The sequence below is a fragment of the Pleurodeles waltl genome, chromosome 6 (genome assembly GCF_031143425.1).
Source record: "Pleurodeles waltl isolate 20211129_DDA chromosome 6, aPleWal1.hap1.20221129, whole genome shotgun sequence".
NCBI lineage: Eukaryota > Metazoa > Chordata > Amphibia > Caudata > Salamandridae > Pleurodeles > Pleurodeles waltl.
Window position 1 is genome coordinate 644428827 of NC_090445.1, and position 20910 is coordinate 644449736.

Sequence of the window (20910 nt, forward strand, 5' to 3'; positions counted from 1 at the left end):
GTACTCACCTGTGTCTCATTGAAAATATTGCTGTATGACTGACTCCCTGTTGTCGTTTTCATCTTCATCAGCTTTATCCTCATCACTGTCCACAGGCTCCCCAGGCTCCCCCGCTGCAACAACACCGTCATCTGGATCATCCTCCTGCAGAAAAGGCACCTGGCGTCGCAATACCAAGTTATGGAGCAGGCGATGATGATGTCGCACACCTTCTTCGGTGAGTAGAATAGGGACCCACCTGTCATATGGAGGCACCTGAACCTGGCCTTCAGGAGGCCGAAGGTCCGCTCGATTACCCTCCTAGTCCGCCCATGGGCCTCATAGTAGCGTTCCTCTGCCCTGGTCCTGGGATTCCTCACTGGGGTCAGTAGCCAGGACAGGTTGGGGTAACCAGAGTCCCCCAATAGCCATACACGGTGCCTCTGGAGTTCACCCATCATATCAGGGATGCTGCTATTGCGCAGGATGTAGGCGTCATGCACTGAGCCAGGGAACATAGCATTTACCTGCGAGATGTACTGGTCTGCCAAACAGACCATCTGGACATTCATCGAATGATAACTCTTCCGGTTCCTGTACACCTGTTCATTCCTGCGGGGGGGACCAGAGCTACATGGGTCCCATCAATGGCACCTATGACGTTGGGGATATGTCCAAGGGCATAGAAGTCACCTTTCACTGTAGGCAAATCCGCCACCACAGGGAAAATGATGTATCTCCTTACGTGTTTCAGCAGGGCAGCCAACACTGTGGACAAGACGTTGGAAAACATCCGCTGGGACATCTCTGATGCCATGGCCACTGTTGTCTGAAAAGACCCACTTGCTAAGAAATGGAGCACTAACAGCACCTGCACGTCAGGGGGGATTCCAGTCGGATGGCGGATTGGTGACATCAGCTCAGACTCCAACTGGGTACATAGTTCCCGGATTGTGGCACGGTCAAACCGGTAGGTCACGATGACATGTCGCTCTTCCATTGTCAACAGGTCCACCAGCGGTCGGTACACCGGCGGATTCCGCCATCTTCCAATATGTCCCAACTGACGGTGCCTGAGAAGGACAACAGCAAAAAAACTGTCAGCATTCCTCCAGGTATGTACCCACAGTCATACACAAGACTACACCAGACAATTAACCCATCCGGGAAAGGTTTTGAGTGTAGGCCTCGGTATGTGTGACGCAATAGTAAATTAAGCCATGTGGGACCGTGAAACGGCGGCTGCCTGACCTCTAAAATGGGACAATGGAATTGTGGGGTAACTGCCCTGGCGATGCACACCGTCGCGGTAGGCGGTCGTAGAGCGCGGCGCAATGCTGCATTGGTTAACATTGGACCCTATGGGTCCCAGGAGCCAATGAACAGGTGCGCTGGCGGTGATGATGCGCACCGCCGCGGACGTCACCACCATTTTCTATCTGTTCAATCACTAGATACCTGACCTTCGACAGGAGAGGACCTACACTGCTAGTGCTGCTGTGACCTCGGTCTGGAAGCGACGATGGCTGCTGCGTCTGGGGAAAGGGCCCCTGCTTTCACTGCACAGGAGTTGGAGAAACTTGTGGATGGGGTCCTCCCCCAGTACACGCTACTCTACGGTCCTCCAGACCAACAGGTTAGTACACAGGGAGCACGTTGTATGGGCTAGGCCTGGGTGGAGAGGGCTGGGTGGATGAGGGAAGGGGGCAGAGTACATAGAACAGTCATGCATGGGGATGAATGGGCCACAGGGATAGAGTTGGGAGGGGGCCAATTACAACGACGGTGCAGTAGGTAATGACTGTTCCTCTTTCCTTGTGCATGTCATGTAGGTCAGCGCCCACCAGAAGAGGGACATTTGTCATGCCATCGCCAAGGAGGTCCGGACCCTGGGGGCCCACCAGAGACGGGGCACCCACTGCCGTAAGAGATGGGAGGACATTCGCCGCTGCAGCAAGAAGACGGCGGAGGCTCAGCTGGGGATGGCCTCCCAACGTGGGAGGGGTGCCCGTCGCACCATGACCCCCCTAATGTTCCAGATCCTGGCGGTGGCCTACCCGGAGTTAGATGGGCGCTTAAGGACATCACAGCAGACACAAGGGGGTGAGTTCAACCTCATGCAATGGACTTTGCGTGCTGTGGAGCTGTCTGGGTGGGGGTGGTGGGCTGTGGGTGTCCCTAGGCCAGGGCGAGTTAGGTAGGCAAGGCCCCTCCGTTATGTAGGCCATGTGGCACTGTACCCCAGCTAAAAAAAAAGGCAAATTGATGTATAGTTGCCCCTTTGCCATCCATGTGGGCAGATGTCTACCATTGCCATGTAGGCCATTTCCCAGGAATTGCATGTGCAGAGGGCAGGAGCACGGCGTAATGCAGGGGGCTGCTGCGTTTGTTTTGTCCGCCAACGGTAGCGGTATGCCATGCACTAAAACTCTCTTTCTTCTGTCTCCACCCTTTTTCTGCTCTCCCTGTCCTTCTGTACATCAGCATCATCAGGCGGAGGTACAGTGGCACCGGAGCACGAGGGAGCTGCATCCCACATGGCCATGGAGGGCCACACCACAGACTCTGATTTCACCAGTGGGACGGAGGGCGAGGGGAGCTTCACGTCGGCCACAGGATCACCAAACAGCGATACGAACTCGTCCCCCGATGGGAGCTCCCCTGTGGTGGCGGCACCATCTGTGCGCCCTACTTCTACAGGTACAGCCGCCATCTCCCCTACCAGCACCGCCCTCCCAGCAGCCCCTCAGCGTTCGCCCCGTGCCCGCTCACCCAGCAGAGTGGGCATCACCTTCGCCCCAGGCACCTCAGGCCCTGCCCCTGTCACCCCTGCTGCCCTCAGTGAGGAGGCCATTGACCTCCTCAGGTCACTCACTGTTGGGCAGTCTACCATTGTGAATGCCATGCAGGGTGTAGAACGAGAGTTGAAACACGGTAATGCATTCCTGGAAGGCATTCATTCTGGTCAGGCTGTCCTTCAGCGAACCCTGCAATCTCTGGCCTCAGCACTGATGGCAGCTATTGTCCCTGTGTCCAGCCTCCCCCCTCCAACTTCCTCCACCCAGACCCAATCCCCTGTACCCCAGCCCATCCCAAGCACACCTACAGACCAGCATGCATACAAGTCAACACCCAAAAGTAGCTCAAGCAAACATAGGCACCACACTCACCACAAGCACTCACACAAGCATCAGACCCATACAGACACAGCAACATCCACTGTCTCCACTGTGTCCCCCTCCTCCTCTTCTCCCTCCTCCCTCCCAGTCTCGTCTACACACACACCTGCAAGCACCACATCTACAGGCACTAGGACTCGCACCAGGACACCCAGCACCACAAGCCGCTCACCTGCAGTCACCACCTCCACCTCCACTGCCATATCCGTGTCCTCTCCCAGTGTGTCTGTGACGCCCCCTCCCAAAGTACACAAACGCCGGCAATCACTCACCCAACATCCATCCACCTCACGACAGCCTCCAGTACCTGCACCTGCACCCAAAACACCTAAAGTGACACCTACTACAACCACCTCCTCTTCCTCCACTCCCAGAGCCCCTCCAACTACCCATCCCAGTGTACGTCAGAAACTGTCCCTATGTCAAATTGACCTTTTTGCCCCCACCCCCCCCTCCAATTCATCAGTCCCGTCGTAGCCCCTCAGCCAAAATGCCTCCAGTACCAGTGGTGCGTGTTCCAGGTTTTTGGAGTGCCCCGTCCACCAGGGCAGACAGTAGGACATGGAGCCAAGGCACTGTCAGCCCACCCCCTGTGAAGGCTCCGAAATTGGAGATTGGACGACGGGACCGTGTCAAGACTCATGGTGGTACAAACAGTGAAATGGGCTCCAAGGCGATTGGTGAGTCATCTGTAACTCAAAAGAAGGTGGGGAAGGTCCCGAGGAAGTCTCCCCAACCTGTTGTGAGTGTCACGGCGGAGAAGTGTGCCATCATTTCCGGCGGTCCAGACACAACCGCCAGCACCGTCGTTACTGGTCAGGAGACCACCGCCAGAGTCATAGCCCAGGAGGGCTCAAGTATCGTTACGGTCTGGAGACCACTGCCAGAGTCATAGCCCCGGAGGGCTCAAGTATCGTTACTGGTCAGGAGACCACCACCAGAGTCATAGCCCAGGAGGGCTCAAGTATCGTTACTGGTCAGGAGACCACTGCCAGAGTCATAGCCCAGGAGGACTCAAGTATCGTTACTGGTCAGGAGACCACCACAACTGCCGGAGTCACAGCCCAGGAGGGTCCAGAATCTCACAGCCCCGCTGGGCAATGATGAAACGTCATGCCACACACCAATGTCAGTATCTGAACCGCCATCTTAGGCTACCGCTGAACAGTCCATAGGCAGCCATGGCAAAGCACCGCTGAACAAGGCCAAGACCGCCATGGCAAAGCACCGCTGAACAGTCCATAGGCAGCCATGGCAAAGCACCGCTGAACAAGGCCAAGACCGCCATGATGAAGACCGCTGAACAGGGCAAAGACCGCCATGGCAAAGCACCGCTGAACAGTCCATAGGCAGCCATGGCAAAGCACCACTGAACAGTCCATAGGCAGCCATGGCAAAGCACTGCTGAACAAGGCCAAGACCGCCATGGTGAAGACCGCTGAACAGGGCAAAGACCGCTATGGCAAAGCACCGCTGAACAGTCCATAGGCAGCCATGGCAAAGCACCGCTGAACAGTCCATAGGCAGCCATGGCAAAGCACCGCTGAACAAGGCCAAGACCGCCATGGTGAAGACCGGTGAACAGGGCAAAGACCGCCATGGCAAAGCACCGCTGAACAGTCCATAGGCAGCCATGGCAAAGCACCGCTGAACAAGGCCAAGACCGCCATGGTCAAGACCGCTGAACAGGGAAAAGACCGTGTGGGTATGAATAGTCCGGCACATCAGGCATCGTTCTCCCATGTGCAGCTGGGACAGTGACAGGACAGGTACTTCCACGGGGAGACTCATCCAGTCTGGGCACCAGTCCCCCTCCAGAACCAGTGGAGACCTGCATCTACCTGAGAGACTGTGGCTTTGCACTCCCCAGGATATGGCAGTGGGCAATCCACCCACTGTAGAGACTTGAGAGACTGTGGCTTTGCACTCCCCAGGATATGGCAGTGGGCAATCCACCCACTGTAGACACTTGAGAGACTGTGGCTTTGCACTCCCAGGATGGCACAGTGGGCAACCCACCCACTGTAGACACTTGAGAGACTGTGGCTTTGCACTCCCCACAGGATGGCACAGTGGGCAAACCACCCACTGTAGACACTTGAGAGACTGTGGCTTTGCACTCCCCAGGATGGCACAGTGGGCAAACCACCCACTGTAGTGACTTGAGAGACTGTGGCTTTGCACTCCCCAGGATACATCAATGGGCATGGAGCCCCGTCGTGGATCTGGCTTCGCATTCATGTGCCTGAGGTGCCCCCCCTTCCCTTCCCCCTGAGGTGCCTGTAGTGTTTCTATCTGATGCCCCGGCAGTGTTCTCTCGGATTTTGGTCAGGTATCTATTGTGGGCGTCGCCCATGCATTTTTGGACTGTTGGTGCACGGACATTGTTGTGTACATATCTGCACTACTTCTTGTTTTGTATATTTATTTTTGACAGATTTGGTGATATATATCCGTATATTTTTTAATGAGTTGTATATTGGCTAAATACAAAGTTTGGGCGCTATTCGCTTTGTCATTGCATTCTTCTGGGGGGGTTGTGGGTTGTTACTGTGATTTTTGTGACTGCATTGGTGTGTATGTTGTAATATGCGAGGGTGGGGGTGTTTGGTGGGTGTCCCCGTAACTTTTGCCTCCCCCGTGTCGTAGGTGCAGTACTCACCGGTATGTTCTGCGCCTACGTCGCTGTTGGTCGTAGATGAGCAGGAATGCAAGGGCAGGTAAGATTTGTAGTTCCGGATCCATGGAGTCCTCATTCCTCGTGGGATGTGTTGAGGTGAGTGTTTTCCCATTGCAAAAGCTGTTTCCACCGTGTTTTTATCCACGGTGAATCCGCCCCGGAAAAGGTGGCGGATTGGTGTGTTGTGATAGTGTGAGCGGTACATTGTCTTCCGCCTGTCTGTTAGCGGTGACCGCCGCGCTGTTTGTCTCTACCGCCCTGGAGGGCGATGTGTTAAAGTGGCTGTCTTTGTTGGCGGTTTCCGCCAGGGTCGTAATTCCATTTTTTTGTCCGCCGGCCTGTTTGCGGTATTCCCGCAGCTTTAACACCGTCCGCCAGGGTTGTAATGACCACCATAGTCTAGGGAAGCCACTGGTTTTACAAAAGATCTCATATTAGACTGTATGAAATTGGATAATGCCATGTGTATACCATGGCTGGCTTTTATTGATTCCTCTTTTAAATCTGTTTTAATAGATCTATAAAATCTAAACCAGAGGATGTGCTGTCACTATCTAAAAAATGTATAAATGACACTTTTATGCAATACAAGGCAGCCGATAGGAAGCTAATTGAATCTACTAAAACCATTGTTGGTCTTTACTTGTCTTACTCATTAGATGCAAGTAGGTTTGGCTTTCTCTCCATAGTCACCGACATGCACACCGGTTTGTTTTAACTAGACTAAGATTTGGCATTGCGCACCACCTAGTAGCATTTCGCCAAACTAGGCATTGCCCACCAGAGTCTGTTAGATGCCCTTGTGATGCAGTTAGTAAACAATGCACTCTGCATTTTGTCTTATTCTATAAATTCTATGAACAGCTTAGAACCTTCTACCTAAACCGCTTTTTTATTGAACTCAATAAAAGAACTTACCAGAATTCATTGGCATTTTTGTTAGCTTTAGACTCCCCGAATGTGTGCTGTAGGGAGGCAAATTATATTTTTAAAGCAATTCGTTAGGAAAAGCCTTACTGCACTTTAAAAATGTGTTTACAGTTTCTATTGTATTTCTGTAAATGGTGACAGAATGCAGCTTGAATATTTATTTTATGATCTTAAATATCTATGAGTCTTATTGATTTATTGTTTTATTGTATTTTATTGTTTAAATGCTTTTATGGCTTTCTCTTGGTGAAGCCGAATACAGATTATGAACTGAACTGATTTCGAAATTCAATAAAGTCTCTGGTCGTAAGACATTTCCAGCTTTTTAAAAAACACAATCCTGACATTTTTACAATTATTGTTATTTTTTTCACTTTTCATGCATTTTTTATTTGGACATGTTGTTTAAAAAGTTATAAAGAATCTTTTGGGATGTTTAAAATGCTTAGATTTTCTTACGTTTCCTAATGTTTTAACCTTTGAAGCAACCATCTGAATTTTAAAAAGAAAATCGTATAGCTCTGTCTCGGATCCTCCCATTTTTTTCTTCCAGTGATGTTAACAATCGTAAATGTTACAGTTATGTTTTACAGAACTTTTTTAATGGAATAACTTTCCCTGTGGGAAAGGGTAGCTGAAACTAATATTCTTCTGAGTAAAGCAAAGCTTTCCCCTTTTAGCAGATATGGTAAATCCTTATATCCTGTATGTAGGATACAAATGAGTCATTACACTTTGCAGAAATGGTAAACACACTCACTGGGGCAAAACCGCAGAACAAAGGCCTCGAGGTCCCAAACACAACTGCTGGTGAAAAAAAAAAAAGCTAAATTACCTATCGCCCTAACTTTAATCCTATTATTTCTTAATATTGGTTCACTTCATGCCAGTCTAACACGCTCCAGTCCGTGTCTTTAAATAAGTGTTGTGACTAATAAGCTGTTAATGTATGAACTGGTTTAGCCTTGGGTCACCCGTCTCCCTTACACTGTCCCAATTCATATGTTCCCTCCTTCTTCCCCGTGCCCTCCTGCAATACTCTTCTCGTGCTCTAACCGGTTTAATCAGTCTCCATCTGTCTATTTTTCCGGATGCAAGTCTTGTACCTCTTGATCAGTTGCCTTTGCAACTACTTGAAACCCCAGGCCCCTTGCCTGTGGTCATTTTCCATACGTGCCCCAAACCCATTGTCATTTCGCTAGAGTTTACCTTTCCTCAAACACAAAGCCATCTTTTCGCCCGACTCCTACCTGCATATATGATGCCCACAGGAAGATTAAGCAGGTCTGAAATGCAGGAGGAAATCACAAACGTCAGTGCTAACTAATGAAATACATGTGACCAGCCTAAGTACTGAGGACACATCTAACGACCTGAGGATGTTATGACGTACATTTTGCTATCTATTTGAGGGCCATCCATCAGCATAATCATCTCTTTATTTTAGGGTTGCCTCGAGCAAGTGAAAACATGGTTTGAATCGAACTTTCTTTATGTTGGAATTGGAATAATCTGTGTTTCTATTATTCAGGTAAGAACCCTGCACTATTGCTAAAAAATATTTATGTATGTGACTCATATGATGCAATCCCTGCTATAAGGCAATGAAGTGTGGGACATATTGAGGGGCTTATTTACAATATTTTGGCGCAGGGCAGTGCCGCAAGGCTTCTTGCTGTCCTGCCCTGTGTCAAAAAAATGGGTAGGAATGCGCCGTATCTATGAGATATCTGCAGAATGCAGCACACATAGAGTAAAAACAAGGAGAAATAAAGTTATTTCGCCTTGTTACACCTCCCCTGGGGAGGCATGCATCACCAGTTTTACAAATCCTTGTAAATCTGGGAATGTGTCAAAATCCATGGGCGTTGCGTAGGAATACCCACTGCAACTCCCATGGAACACCTCTTTGGCGCAGAGAAAGGCAACGCAGCAAGTCGCTGCATTGCCTTACTCCACATCTACAAGGCCATGACAAGCCATGTAAAGTGGCTTTGCGTGGCCTTGTAGATATGTGTCTGCAGCCAGCGCCCCTGGTGCTTCACCAAATGTGATGCACCGGTGGCGCAAGCCACTTGTAAATATGCCCCTAGTGTTTTACAGTTGATAACTCAGAAGACTGAGGGAAAGAGGGCGGGTGAGCCACACATACATCAATGGTGAGGATTGGCAGAGGAGAAGGTAGGGTTGTGAGTGAAGCTTACAGGGGTTTGAAGGGTCATGCAGCAAGAGGAGTCGAACAGCTGTTGGAAGGGGTGTTAGTGTGAACTCTTCAGAGTTGGTCCAAAGTCTGTGTGGTTACACACAGACTAGAAGTTGCTTCAAGAGAGAGGAATCAGCTCTTTGCAGAGTTGAGAAGAAAAGGAGCCAGGGTGCGTGTGTGTCCGTAGAGAGGCTTATTGTGAAAACATTATGAGAATGATAATCGATTCTACACCTTCACATTCTACATGATATCCAGGTCTGCAAGGCCGCTTTGGCCAGTGTGCTACTCTGGCCTTTTCCAGGTCACCTGCCAGCAAAGGGGATGCTTTCTGAGCAGAATGGCTGCCATGACCCGACCATGTCCTCAGGGCCCAATTCTGCCTTCTGTACTTTGAAACTAGGTGGAACGTTTTTAAGCTTTCATTCTGGCCATCCTCTCCGTGTTATGACTGAGAGTGTAATGATGTTGTGGAATGTGGGGTCAGAGAAGGTACTGTGAGCTCTATAGAGTTAACGGCTGAAAGAATAAATAAGTATAAGCTGAAAGTATGAGGCGGCCAGTACCTAGGAAGGTGTGTATTCATACTACCCTTCATTTGTTTATAAAATGCAAGTCATTTGTTAAAGTCCAACATTTGTATCTATGCATGAGTAACTCAATAATGTTTTGTCGTTTCTAAATATACTGTCCTCGTTTTTATCCATGCCATACAAAATATGCCATTCCATAGAACAGCACCATCATTCCCAATGTGTTCCAAATGATTGACAAAGTTGTGGTTGGTCTAGTTTTGCGAGTTTAAGGTGTCTTCTTATTCTGACTGTGTTGTACTGCACTATGAATAACTGTGCAAAACCTTCGCAACAAAACACATGAATCCCTGTCACCATCTCATCATTAATCCTTCATACACAAATTCATAATTTAACATATTTGACAATTGCTCTGTATGACAGAAACAAAGGCACTGAGTGGTTGGTGGAGAAGTTGGGCACTAAGGGGCATATTTACCAGCCACCGTGTATGGCTTTTCATGGCCTTGCAAAAATGGACTGAGGCAATGCAGCGCAAGTTGCTGTGTTGCCTCACCCTGCAGCAGGGAGACGTGCCACGGGCGTTACAGTGAGCTTTCCCATGTAACATCCCTGGCATTTAAGACATTCCCAGTTCTATGAGATTTCGTAAAGCTGGGAATGCGTCAAAAGCCTACATTTCCCGCGGGGAGGCGTATGGGAGGCGCAACGAGGAGAAATATGTTTATTTCTGCTTGTTTTTCCTTTTTTTTATGTGCACTGCATTCTGTGGCACACATAGAAAGAGGAAAACAACTCTCAAGATTGTTTTTGTGCAGGAATGCATCCCTTCCTGCACAAACACAATCATCCCTGCAACACGGACACCCTACCACCATGGTGCAACAGTGCCTTCATTGGCACGTGGCAGCCCATTGTACACCAGCGCAGGGGAAAAGGACAGAAATGCGCCATATCTTATAGATACAAAGCATTCCTACCCTTTTCTTTTGAGGCAGGGCAAAACAGCAAGAAGGCTTGCGGCGCTGCCCTGCACCAACAACTTGTAAATATGTCCCTAAGAATTTAGAAGGTGGACTACTAATCCTTTGTTTGCAGTGTTCTGTAAAGAGTTGTGTCTTTGAGTCTTTCCTCTATCTGAACTATCTTCCAGGCTTGCTATCCTCTAAGGCCCAAATCCATAGATCTGAAACATGGATCCAGATCCGTTTTAAAGAGGGTCTTTCGGAGTAGATGGGAAGTAGAAAAAACGTGTGGAAGCAACAGGAGTTTGTAATTTAAATTCCAGTGACATTAGTGTATCAAAAATGCAATTATAGAGCATCACTGAACATAATGAATCTGGTGTTAACTTTGCACCTTTTGATGTGGAAACGGCGCAGAAGCATTCTTTATACGTGTTAACCCTGGTTTCATGCTAGATTTGTGGTAACATCACAAATCCTGCATTGGTAACATAATATCAAAATCATGGTACTAGTCTGAAAAAGCCAACATTGTTCAAGTGATCAAACAGTTTTTCCTTTTTGCTGCTGAGTTCTTATTAGTGTTTTAACTCTCGCTAAACTGAGTACGTTTCTGTGTCTTTGCAGGTGCTGGGGATGTCCTTTGCTCTCACAGTCTACTGCCAGATTGCCAAAACCAGCAGATCATACGGAAAATAGAGCCAAAGTCCCAAACCACTCTTTTAAAGTCCCACTGCAATCTTTGAAAATCTAAACCTTCCACATTCTTCAAGATGCTTTTCCTGTTGGCCCTTTGTAATAGGCAGCATTGGCCTTCGAAGCTAGAGTATTCACATCTGAATGGTGTCAGAGGGGTTGTGCTGTTGAAGTGAACAGCTGTGTTGCTAAAATACTCTGAGAATATATGCGAAATATAAAAGCAGGGTTTGTGAATATGTTTTGGGTACACAAAACAGTTACTGATAATCATTCACATATGAGCTTTTAAGAAGATAAAGACTTCACCAAAATCAAAATGCTAAATATCCAGAACTCCGCAGTCTGTGTAGAAGCCAACAAAAGAAGCGGCAGGGGTGGTAGAAGATGAGAGATACACAACACCCACGTGCAGTTCGAGATAGAAAACTTCAACAATGGCACTAGTGATACAACACTGACTATGTAATATTGATATACCTAATGAGGTAAATCCAGAGAGGTGTAATTGACAGATTCACAGAGTTGCTTAGAAACACCCACCAATACTAAAACGTAATCTTCATATGACATGTAGTTACTTTAATCTACCGAGCTAGGAGTTGGTATAGGTGATGTGAATGAAAATATGGCTTGTGAGACCCCTTTCTGATGAATACTTTCTATCAAACCCATGTTCTCAATTTTACTATAATGAATGACATTTTTAAATGTCTTGTGATGAGCTTGCTGCAGCAGACTCCTAAAAGAGCAAAAGCTATGGGAATTCATTAGTATTCCAATAGAGTTTGATTATGTCCCTGCCTTTCCCCGTCAGTACATTTACAATCTCTCCTACCTTTAAAAATGTTTCCACCTACACGTTTTTCATTGAGATGTCTCTCATCCTTTTCCATCTTCACGGTACTGGCTTTTTTCCACTTAATCATTAACTTTCCACCCTCCTCCTACCGCACTTCCTCGTATTCTAAGCATTTTTTAGGTCGAGCATAGCAGGGTGCAAGCGCTGCTTTTCCGATGTGTTTTTATCTATTTGGGTTATTAACCTCGCCCTCCTCACGCACTTCACTCGTTCATGGGCTTGCCCTTCAAAAATCCTTTGTTATCATTGGTAAATCCTTTACGTTTGTCCCTCCTTGGGGCGATTTGGTTACGCCTTGCACATCAACCCTGTTAAATGGCTAATTGCACTGTTTCCGATACGTTGGACTGCAAGCAAACTTACTTTTCCTTTTGTGTGTCTCCTTCATACTCATGGCGTGGTGCTTTGAATTGGTTTGCTTATGTGAAACTGTTTTACTTTTCATTTTTAATTTATGTGGCATGAAAAGTCCGGTTGGAAGTTTACCACGCTAATAGCTCTAACTCGGGCAAATGCGAGACCCATTGCATTGCAAATGGGTGTTCTGTTATGGAGTGGTTTGCTGCTGTAGCTCCTCTCCCAACTCCCTTAACATTCATCTACTTCTCATGTCTCGCTCACCTCATTCCCAGTGCTTAACAATATACGACTCGTTCTGGTCTTCCTCCTCTTATTGTTTGGCGGTTTGACAGATCATGAAGTCGTTCCCTGCATTCACCATACTCTTTTTGTTGCTCCATTTTTATTCCTCTACTTTAGTTCTGCTAACACCTTCCTGCTTGCACCCCCTCATTTTACCAACTCTCTCATCCTTTAACTTTTCTTCATAACCCTTACCTACCTCGGTGTTTCTCTTCCTTCGGTGTCGTTCCATGTTTTCCTGTACTCTTGTGCTAAGGTAGAAAGAAAAGGGAGATTACAGAGATACGTTTTTATCCCAAAAACCGATTCCGCCTTTTATGTTTTTTACAGTATTTATTCTTGCAATTATTATTAATGTAGGACTTGCAAGAACCTTTGAAGGGCGTTCTTTTTCCTTCCCTAACTGGCATACAATACTAAGTCCAATGCATTTTTTATTGATAATTGTCATCTTGTCATAAAAACCACTTTGTATCAATTTGGTAATTCAACCATGGTAATTGTCACCAAGCTACAAAGGTCTACTTTGCTTTTCCACCTGGATATGACTGTCATTGAGCTAGCATATATTTTGTAGTATACTTTAGGCATGCTAAGAGGGACAACACAATAATGCTTTAATGAGTCAACCTTTAGCATCCCAAATACATTGGTGAACAACTACAATACATGCAATGTGTGAAAAAAGCTGCCTATTTCTAATTTTCACACAGATCCTAAGAATAACTGTTGAAAACGTGTAGCTTCGTGGAAAAATAGGTGATACCTTTGTTTAAATTGAATAATCGCTATTTTGGGAATTTTTCATACCACAGCTAATTGGGTGTCAGGTTTCTAGAAAGCTTATACATTTTAATGATCAGTGACACGATTCACAGAGATAAATTCAGTTTTAAACGGAAGTTTATGAGCGAACCTTCCTGTTTAACATCTTCAAGGAACTCATAAAGGGATTCCTGGCAAGAGTAAGCCAATTTATGTGTGTGGAGATCTCCACCAAGACTTCAGAGTCATTTAGACTCGTAAATTCCACTCATGGGGTGGGAAAATGCACTTCACAAACTCCTCTTAGTCCATTTCCAGCCTGGAAACAATACAACTTTTACCCCTACCTAGAGCTGGAGTAAATCTCATTTCAGGATGCAAAGGGGAATGGATCACACACAAATGTGGAGGGGGTGCAGGGGACGGGGTATCTCCATGGGGGAAATATTTCAACCAGGGAAACAAAAATGCATTTACTTGTGATCCATTTCGGTGAGGTGAGATTTTCTAAATCTGTAAACACATTTTTGGCAGAATGAGTACTTCACTTGAACAGCGGGTTTAATTTGAAAAGCATTTCTTTTCATGCTGTGGGCATTTCTTTTCATGCTGTGGGTAAGTCTAATTTCAGAACTGTAACTTTAGTAAGATGGACAGCTGAGCATGCACACTCCAAAGCTTTCACAATGTAAGATTTGTGGGAAATCTGTTGGGCAGGAGGTGGGAGTGGTCTGCTGATTAAGTTATTGTTTTGCCGGAGTAAGCATAGTGTTTAGCTTAGTGTGGTGTCATGTCTCCTCTGGTCTTTGAACAGATTAATTTTGTAATTTTTATATTAATGTTTTGATTGGTTGATCATTGTTTCATTATTTCATAATCTGGAAACGACATTTATTACAGACTACACAAGTTCCAAAATATTTTATAACATTGCAATAAAATAAATACAAATAATAAATAAACTTTTATTTTTCAGTGGTGTATTTGGAGATACAATGAATACTACTCTTTCTCTCAAGCTGTCCTTGAATTGAGAGGTTTGAAGAGGGTAACGTACTGTGGCTCTGGGGTACAATGTCACCAAGATAATGTTAGCCTACCCAATAATCTTAATCCCTCACCTGAAACTCCATAACAGAGACCAAAATGTCATCCATCTACAGATGATGGCTCTATGCCTCATACCACACATATGCACACCTCCTTGGTGGCTAGTCACTTAGTCAACAGGAGTCTCCACCTCACTTTTAGAAGGGGCCTGAAGAGTGGTATGGACCATCTGTGACTTCTGGTGAGACATACACGTTCTTGCAACTAGATCCAACATATGAAAGGACTAAACTAATAAATTGTATATATTCCTCCAAGAAAGAAAATAATTTAGGTTAGGTAGAACTGTGTCGCTGCATAGAAGGTTTGTCCTCTGTGCTGCATGATTTCCTGCTCTGAAGTGCACTCCTGATCCTCAGAGGTATGGTTTCATTGGTGTACATGGAGTGAGGCCAAGATGGTAAATCGCTGAGAAGCAGTTGAGTTGCTAATGCCCATATCAACGTAAAATAAAGGAGCTTTTAATATGGAAGCAAAATTGATAAATTAAGCGATCTCATGGCAGAGAATAGCACTGTTGCCTTCACACCACCATAGGGAAATATATTTAATCCAACAATGGCTAGCTTCATACTAACAAATGACTGAGGTAAAATTACATCTTTGCTCTGTGTGGGAAGTGCTTGGTTACTAAGGCCCTGATTTAATGTCTAGTTGGCACTGGCTGAACCGCCAGGTTAGCAGTGACCATTGCCTCTGCTCCCCTGTTTGAGGACCACCTACCAGATTTAGATATCTCGACCTGCCTGAAGGAATATCTGTGTCTTCAATGAAGCATATCCTATGGTAGCTCAATTAAAAGCAATACACCTTTGCTAGGTGGATGTCATGTATAGTGCTTTCCTCTGGAAAAACAAACTCTCAAACTAGGAATCTGTTCCTGCAGAAGAAAATAACAATGGTCTAGACATCCAGACTCACTGCACCTGGGAGTCATTGTCCCATGTCTCTACCTTGAACCAGCATGTCTAACATAATGGCTGCTCTCAAAAGGAGTACACGACTGACAGTCCTGTACTGGACTGAGGTCCTCCTGTGCCTTCTACTGTGACCTGACAGTTCCGTGGTAGACAACATCAAACTTGCTTCTGTTTATACATTCCATACTAAACACGAATTTCTAGCACAGGTCATATAAGCAACAATAAAACTGAAGTAGTGTTTTACTTTTCAGACTTTTAATGCCTGTAGTACCCTGCGATATTTTATTGTTTTCTTGCTTAGGGACTCATTCCTTACTGGTATATCTCATGGAACCATACAGCAACTGCATGATATGTGTTGGTCTGATCCTGGCCATTACTGACATCTTCCCATAGCCTGGTTAACAGGGACCATGACAGACCAATAAAGAGAATAAAATACTATTAACATATATTTAAGAGAACATAGCCAATGGCCAGGTCAAGCTGCATTATGACCATCACAATTGATTTTCTAAGACCCAATACGTTACATCACAATTGGTCTTATTTGTTTTTTTAATATAAATCTGATGCTCCAGAAGTGATTTGAGAGGTCTCTTACGGCAGGGTTTTTTCCAACACATATGTAGGAGAACTGGTTTTGTGTCAGAATAGTGACTCCAGAATACTGACTACTATTATATGAGGAAGGTAGCTATATATCAGTAAGAATAGACCTCTTATTCTTAACTCTCTTGATTTAACTTGAAAATATATCAATTACCCACTAGCAATTGTCACTGGGCTTTTATAGTTATGGCCGCATTTCCATAGGAAATAGATTTTCTGGTTTGCTGTTAATTTTGACATTGTTTGACCAATCTTCACTAACCTTTCAGAAAAAAAGTCTTATTCATCTCTGCTTCTTCCTGGAAAGCTATTGGGGTATCCCAAAACGTGTTTTGCCCATGCATTTTTTCATAGGAAAATTGAACAGCGATACTGCAAAAACGGGTGGACAGAATTACACCAAATTTGTCACAAAGCTAGATCTCGAGCCATAAAGTATGCTGTTTGTGATTTGGTGTAAATTAGTTCAGTAATTTCTGAGAAATCAAGTTTAAAAATGTATGGATGTTTCACCTGGGGCCCCTGGGGCCTTCCAAAGGCTTGGGGAGAGGGTCCTCACATACCCCTCCCCAAAATAAAAATATATCAATCCTGGGGGATTGGGTCCACAGGCCTTCAGAAGGCTTAGGGTGGAGTACTGCATTAATCCTTCCCATGAAAAAGATATCGGCCCAAGTAGATGGGGTCCCTGGTGTAGGAAGTGCCATCTTTTTGGCATAGTTGCTGTCACTTTTTGCCTGATGTCAGTGTGCTTGGACTGTAGTTCACTGGGATCCTGCTAACCAGAACCCCAGTGACATTGATTGCTCCCCAAATTTAGTTTTTTGTTACTTTTTACATCCACAATTGGCATACTGTTGCACCCCTGTAAGTCCCTAGAATATGGTACCTAGGTACCAAGGGCATTGGTGCATCAGGGGTCTCACATGGGCTGAAGCATGTATTATGCCACCCATGCAAACTGTGACTGCAGACCTGTCATTGCAGCCTGTGTGAAAGGGTGCAAGCACCCTTTCACTGCCAAACCTTACCACTACACTTAAACATTATAATTCACCCCTCTTGTGGGCCCTTCATCCCAAGGGCAGAGGGTATGTCTCTGTGAGGGTACCCCTGCATGAGCAAGGTACCCCTACAGACCCCAGGCCGATTCCTGGACTCTGCAAGTGGTGGGAAGCCATCTTAAGGTAGGTAGGTTGTGGACACTGGTCAATAAGAGTGGTCCAACTACATAATGACTACTCTGAACCTAGGCATGTTTGGTATCAAACATGTTGAAATCATGAAATTACACCAAGTCCAGTATTAGTTGCATGATACCATGTACTCTAGCGGTTCCCTGGGGGATCTCCCAATTCTACCTCTGCAGCCTTACGGGGTCCAGCTGCCAGCCTGTGCTACTGCTGTCCCCAGACACTGCTCTGCCCTCCTGCTGATGAGCCAGGCTCAGGCTGGAGGAGCCGAACAAAGGATTTCCTGCAAGGGAGAGGTGTGACCACCTCTCCCAGTGTATTAGGTGTCAAAGGGCAGGGGTGGGGTGGCCTCTGAGCACCACCAGACTACTTTCAAGGGCACATTTGGTGCCCTTCTTGCATAATCCGGTTTGCACCAGTTGAGGAACCCCCGGTTCCCACGCTGGCGCAAAACTACACAAAGGACAGGGAAGTGACCACCCCCCTGTCCAGCTCCTCCCTTCGGAGGTTCCCAGAGCTCTGCCAGGTAGCCACTTGATTCTGCCATCTTGAAAACAAGACGTGCAGAGGCCCTGGGAACATCTGTTTGGTTGGACCAGGCAGGTAACGTCCCTGACCCCCCCGATAGGTAGGTCACTACAGAGAGTGACCATCCCCCTTTTAGAGTTATTTAAGGGCTCCATTTCGGGTGGGTCCTTAGATTCATTGAGCAAGACTCTACAAAGAACACTCTGCAAGACATCTTCTGCCCCTTGCTTCTGGAACTGCTGCTGGTCTTGGCCAGAAACTGAACAAGTCTGATTCTGGTGGGAAGCCTCCCACTGCAATATTGTTTCTCCCGATCCTGCAAGAATTCTGCAACATACAAGGCTGTGCATCCTCCAGGTTCACAAGGACTCTGTTTGCACCAGGAAGCAAGAAGGAAGCTCCCTAGGAGTGAAGGAATTACTCCTCTGCATCCGCAGGCACCTCAGGGCATCGTCGACCAGTTGGTGAGGTCTGTTGTCTCTGCATATCTGAAGATCTTGCAACACAGGTAGTGAGCTGTCTGTGACTCCCGTTGGTCCTGCTTGTCTTCTATCCAAGTTGGGAGACTGCAGGTCCTTGCTCCTACCACTGGACTGGCTCCCCTAAACTGTTGTGCAACTCCTGCAACATGGGACTTCTGTTTTTCATGGCTGGTAGGGCCCCCTTGTGACTCCCTGTGTCCGGCGCCTGTGGGTCACTCATGTGGGCTCCATTGACTTCTGTTGGCCTTCCTGTGTGCTGAGGGCCAGATCTGACTCCCCCTCCTGGGCAGAGTCTCCTGGACCTGGCTAGTCCCAACAATTCTTAAACTCCTCTTCTGCTTCTATTTGCACTTGCCAGTGCTTGTTGGGGACCTGGCAGGTCACTGACCCTCCTGCAATCTGGCGACTGTTGAGGGACAGCTTTTAGGTGACTCCTAGGATCTTCATCAACTCCTGGACCCCCACTGCTGGACTTCTTTCACTGACTTGCAGGAACTTCATATTCAGGAGGATGGGCATTGCCACCTGCACCACCTGGGTAACTCTTTGGGTGCTGAACTCTGTTCCCTTCCTCTGCAGGTCCTTCATGTCTGCAATCTATCCCTGGGTTCCACCAGCCTGATCCATGGGTCATGACAGCAGCTGGACAATCTGAGGCATCCACAGTCTTCTGGGAGAATCCCTTCTCCGCTCTGCATCTGTGTCCCTGGTGTAGGTACTCCTGACTTCTGGGTATCCTGGAATAGGGGCACTCTCCATCCATCATCTTGCCTGCCGATTTCCTCGGGGTCCGCTATAGAGGGTCCTGAATTCCACAAACTCCAGCCAAGGGAGATATAACAATGTGCTGTAAAAGGGTATCCTTTATTTTTGCAACACTGTGGGTCATTCTTGTGACTAAGTTACTGTCTGACTACTGTGGTATTGCAAGTGCATTACATTTCACATAGATAAGCTTTAGCTGCTCACCTCATCTACCCCTAGAAAGCTTCTGGACACCTATCCACAATCACTAAGGGCTGCCAGGACTCAGTATACCATATGTTTACACCAGAAACTGAGCCACCTTCTACACCTGGGGCCTTCAAAAGGCTTGGGGAGCCTCCCTCCCCAAATAAAAATATATATTTTAGATAGCAGGGAATGTGAAACAAGCACCGTTACTGCTCATTTCACATTCACTGCTTCAGCTGGGAAGCGCTCTATAAAGCGCTGCAAGGACCTTTTTAAAGATTTTTTGATGTTTCTGGTTCCCATAGAAGGGGCAGAGGCACTACCAAGCTTTTTTTATAAGTTCCTGAGGGCTGCAAGGAGTGCAGCAGCCTCACTAGGAATATTTTATAAAAAAATGACAGTAAGTCTCCTGGGTCATTGAATTCATGACCCCCAGGAAGGCTTACTGTATTTTGAAATGACTCTGAGCTGGAACTGTATGCTCCGAAGCTGGAGTGCACAAACCCCTTGTGGTTAATTCTATGGCTGCTTTTCGTGGCTTGAAGACTGGTAAAGACTCAACATGGTTGTTGAAAACATGCTTTATTTAAAATATTATGTGACAGTGATTATTATTTATCATTACAATGCTTATACATGGAAATACATTGGGTTATAGCAGTTTGGGGCCCCAGGCCAGTCCCTGCGCCTATCAGCACGTCAATGGACATTTTCTTTATGTTAAAAAAACAGAAGTTCATTGAAAACAATAACAAAAGGTACAGTGATGTTACAATTAGGAATTGTAATATCTTGCTTTACATTAAAAAAAACTTTAGAAATTCACTGAAAAAACAAGTTATAGGGTGATTGGAGTTACATGAAAATGTCAGTTAAAACATAACATTTTAAACTGAAACAATTACTGAAATCCAGCTGTTATAGTTAACTCAAGAAACTATAGCTAGTGCCCTAAAGTAACTATAACTCACTGCCTCATCATACACTGTTTATGACTTCACATATTGCATGTCATGTTCTATCACATAATTGACAACATCACTGATGGCATCTGAAATAACATCACTTAATGACAATACAATGAATGGTGGGGATGCGAGGTACTTTAGGGCATAAGTTCTAGTTAATTAAGGTAACTATAACTGGTATATTTCTGTGGCTCTGTTTGTTTAAAATGTTAGGATTTAACTGACACATCCCCATTTCACCTAAATGTAATGTCACTTTAGCCTTTGTTTTATATACATTTCTTTATATATATCTATATATATATAGATATATATATATCTATATATATATATAAATATATATATAGATATATATATATAGAGAGAGAGAGCGAGAGAGATTGTGAAGAAGCACCCTCCCATATCCCCTCCTTACCTTTACTCATTATCTGCCAAACCAGCAGAGACAGCCCCCTTCCTTTCCTTTCTATCTAGTATCCAGGAACACCTAAAAGAAAGAAAGGATGATAAAATAAGCACCTGGGAACAAGCTAGCACGAGATCACCAAAAGTAATAACTGACTTCTCCTTTCTGGAGGGTAAGGGTGGAGTCAGGAGGCCCCAGCCTGTTGGAGATGTGTCCTATGCCTACTGGACTTGCGGAAGAGCAGCCGTGTAGAGGAGAAGACGCCGAGGAAGAACTTGTCGGTAAAGATGAGGAAGA

The 20910-nt window shown here is 46.0% G+C and overlaps 1 protein-coding gene across 3 annotated transcripts in view; it reads left to right on the plus strand.

Moving 5' to 3' along the window:
• Positions 1 to 14418, plus strand: part of CD53 (CD53 molecule) — a 282909-nt gene extending 268491 nt beyond the window's left edge. For all 3 annotated transcript variants that reach the window (XM_069238988.1, XM_069238987.1, XM_069238989.1), the window contains exons 7-8: positions 8216 to 8299; positions 11100 to 14418. In XM_069238988.1, coding sequence (XP_069095089.1) covers positions 8216 to 8299; positions 11100 to 11171 — 156 coding nt within the window. In that variant the 3' untranslated portion in view covers positions 11172 to 14418. The remainder of the gene's footprint in view (positions 1 to 8215; positions 8300 to 11099) is intronic.
• Positions 14419 to 20910: the final 6492 nt, after the last annotated feature.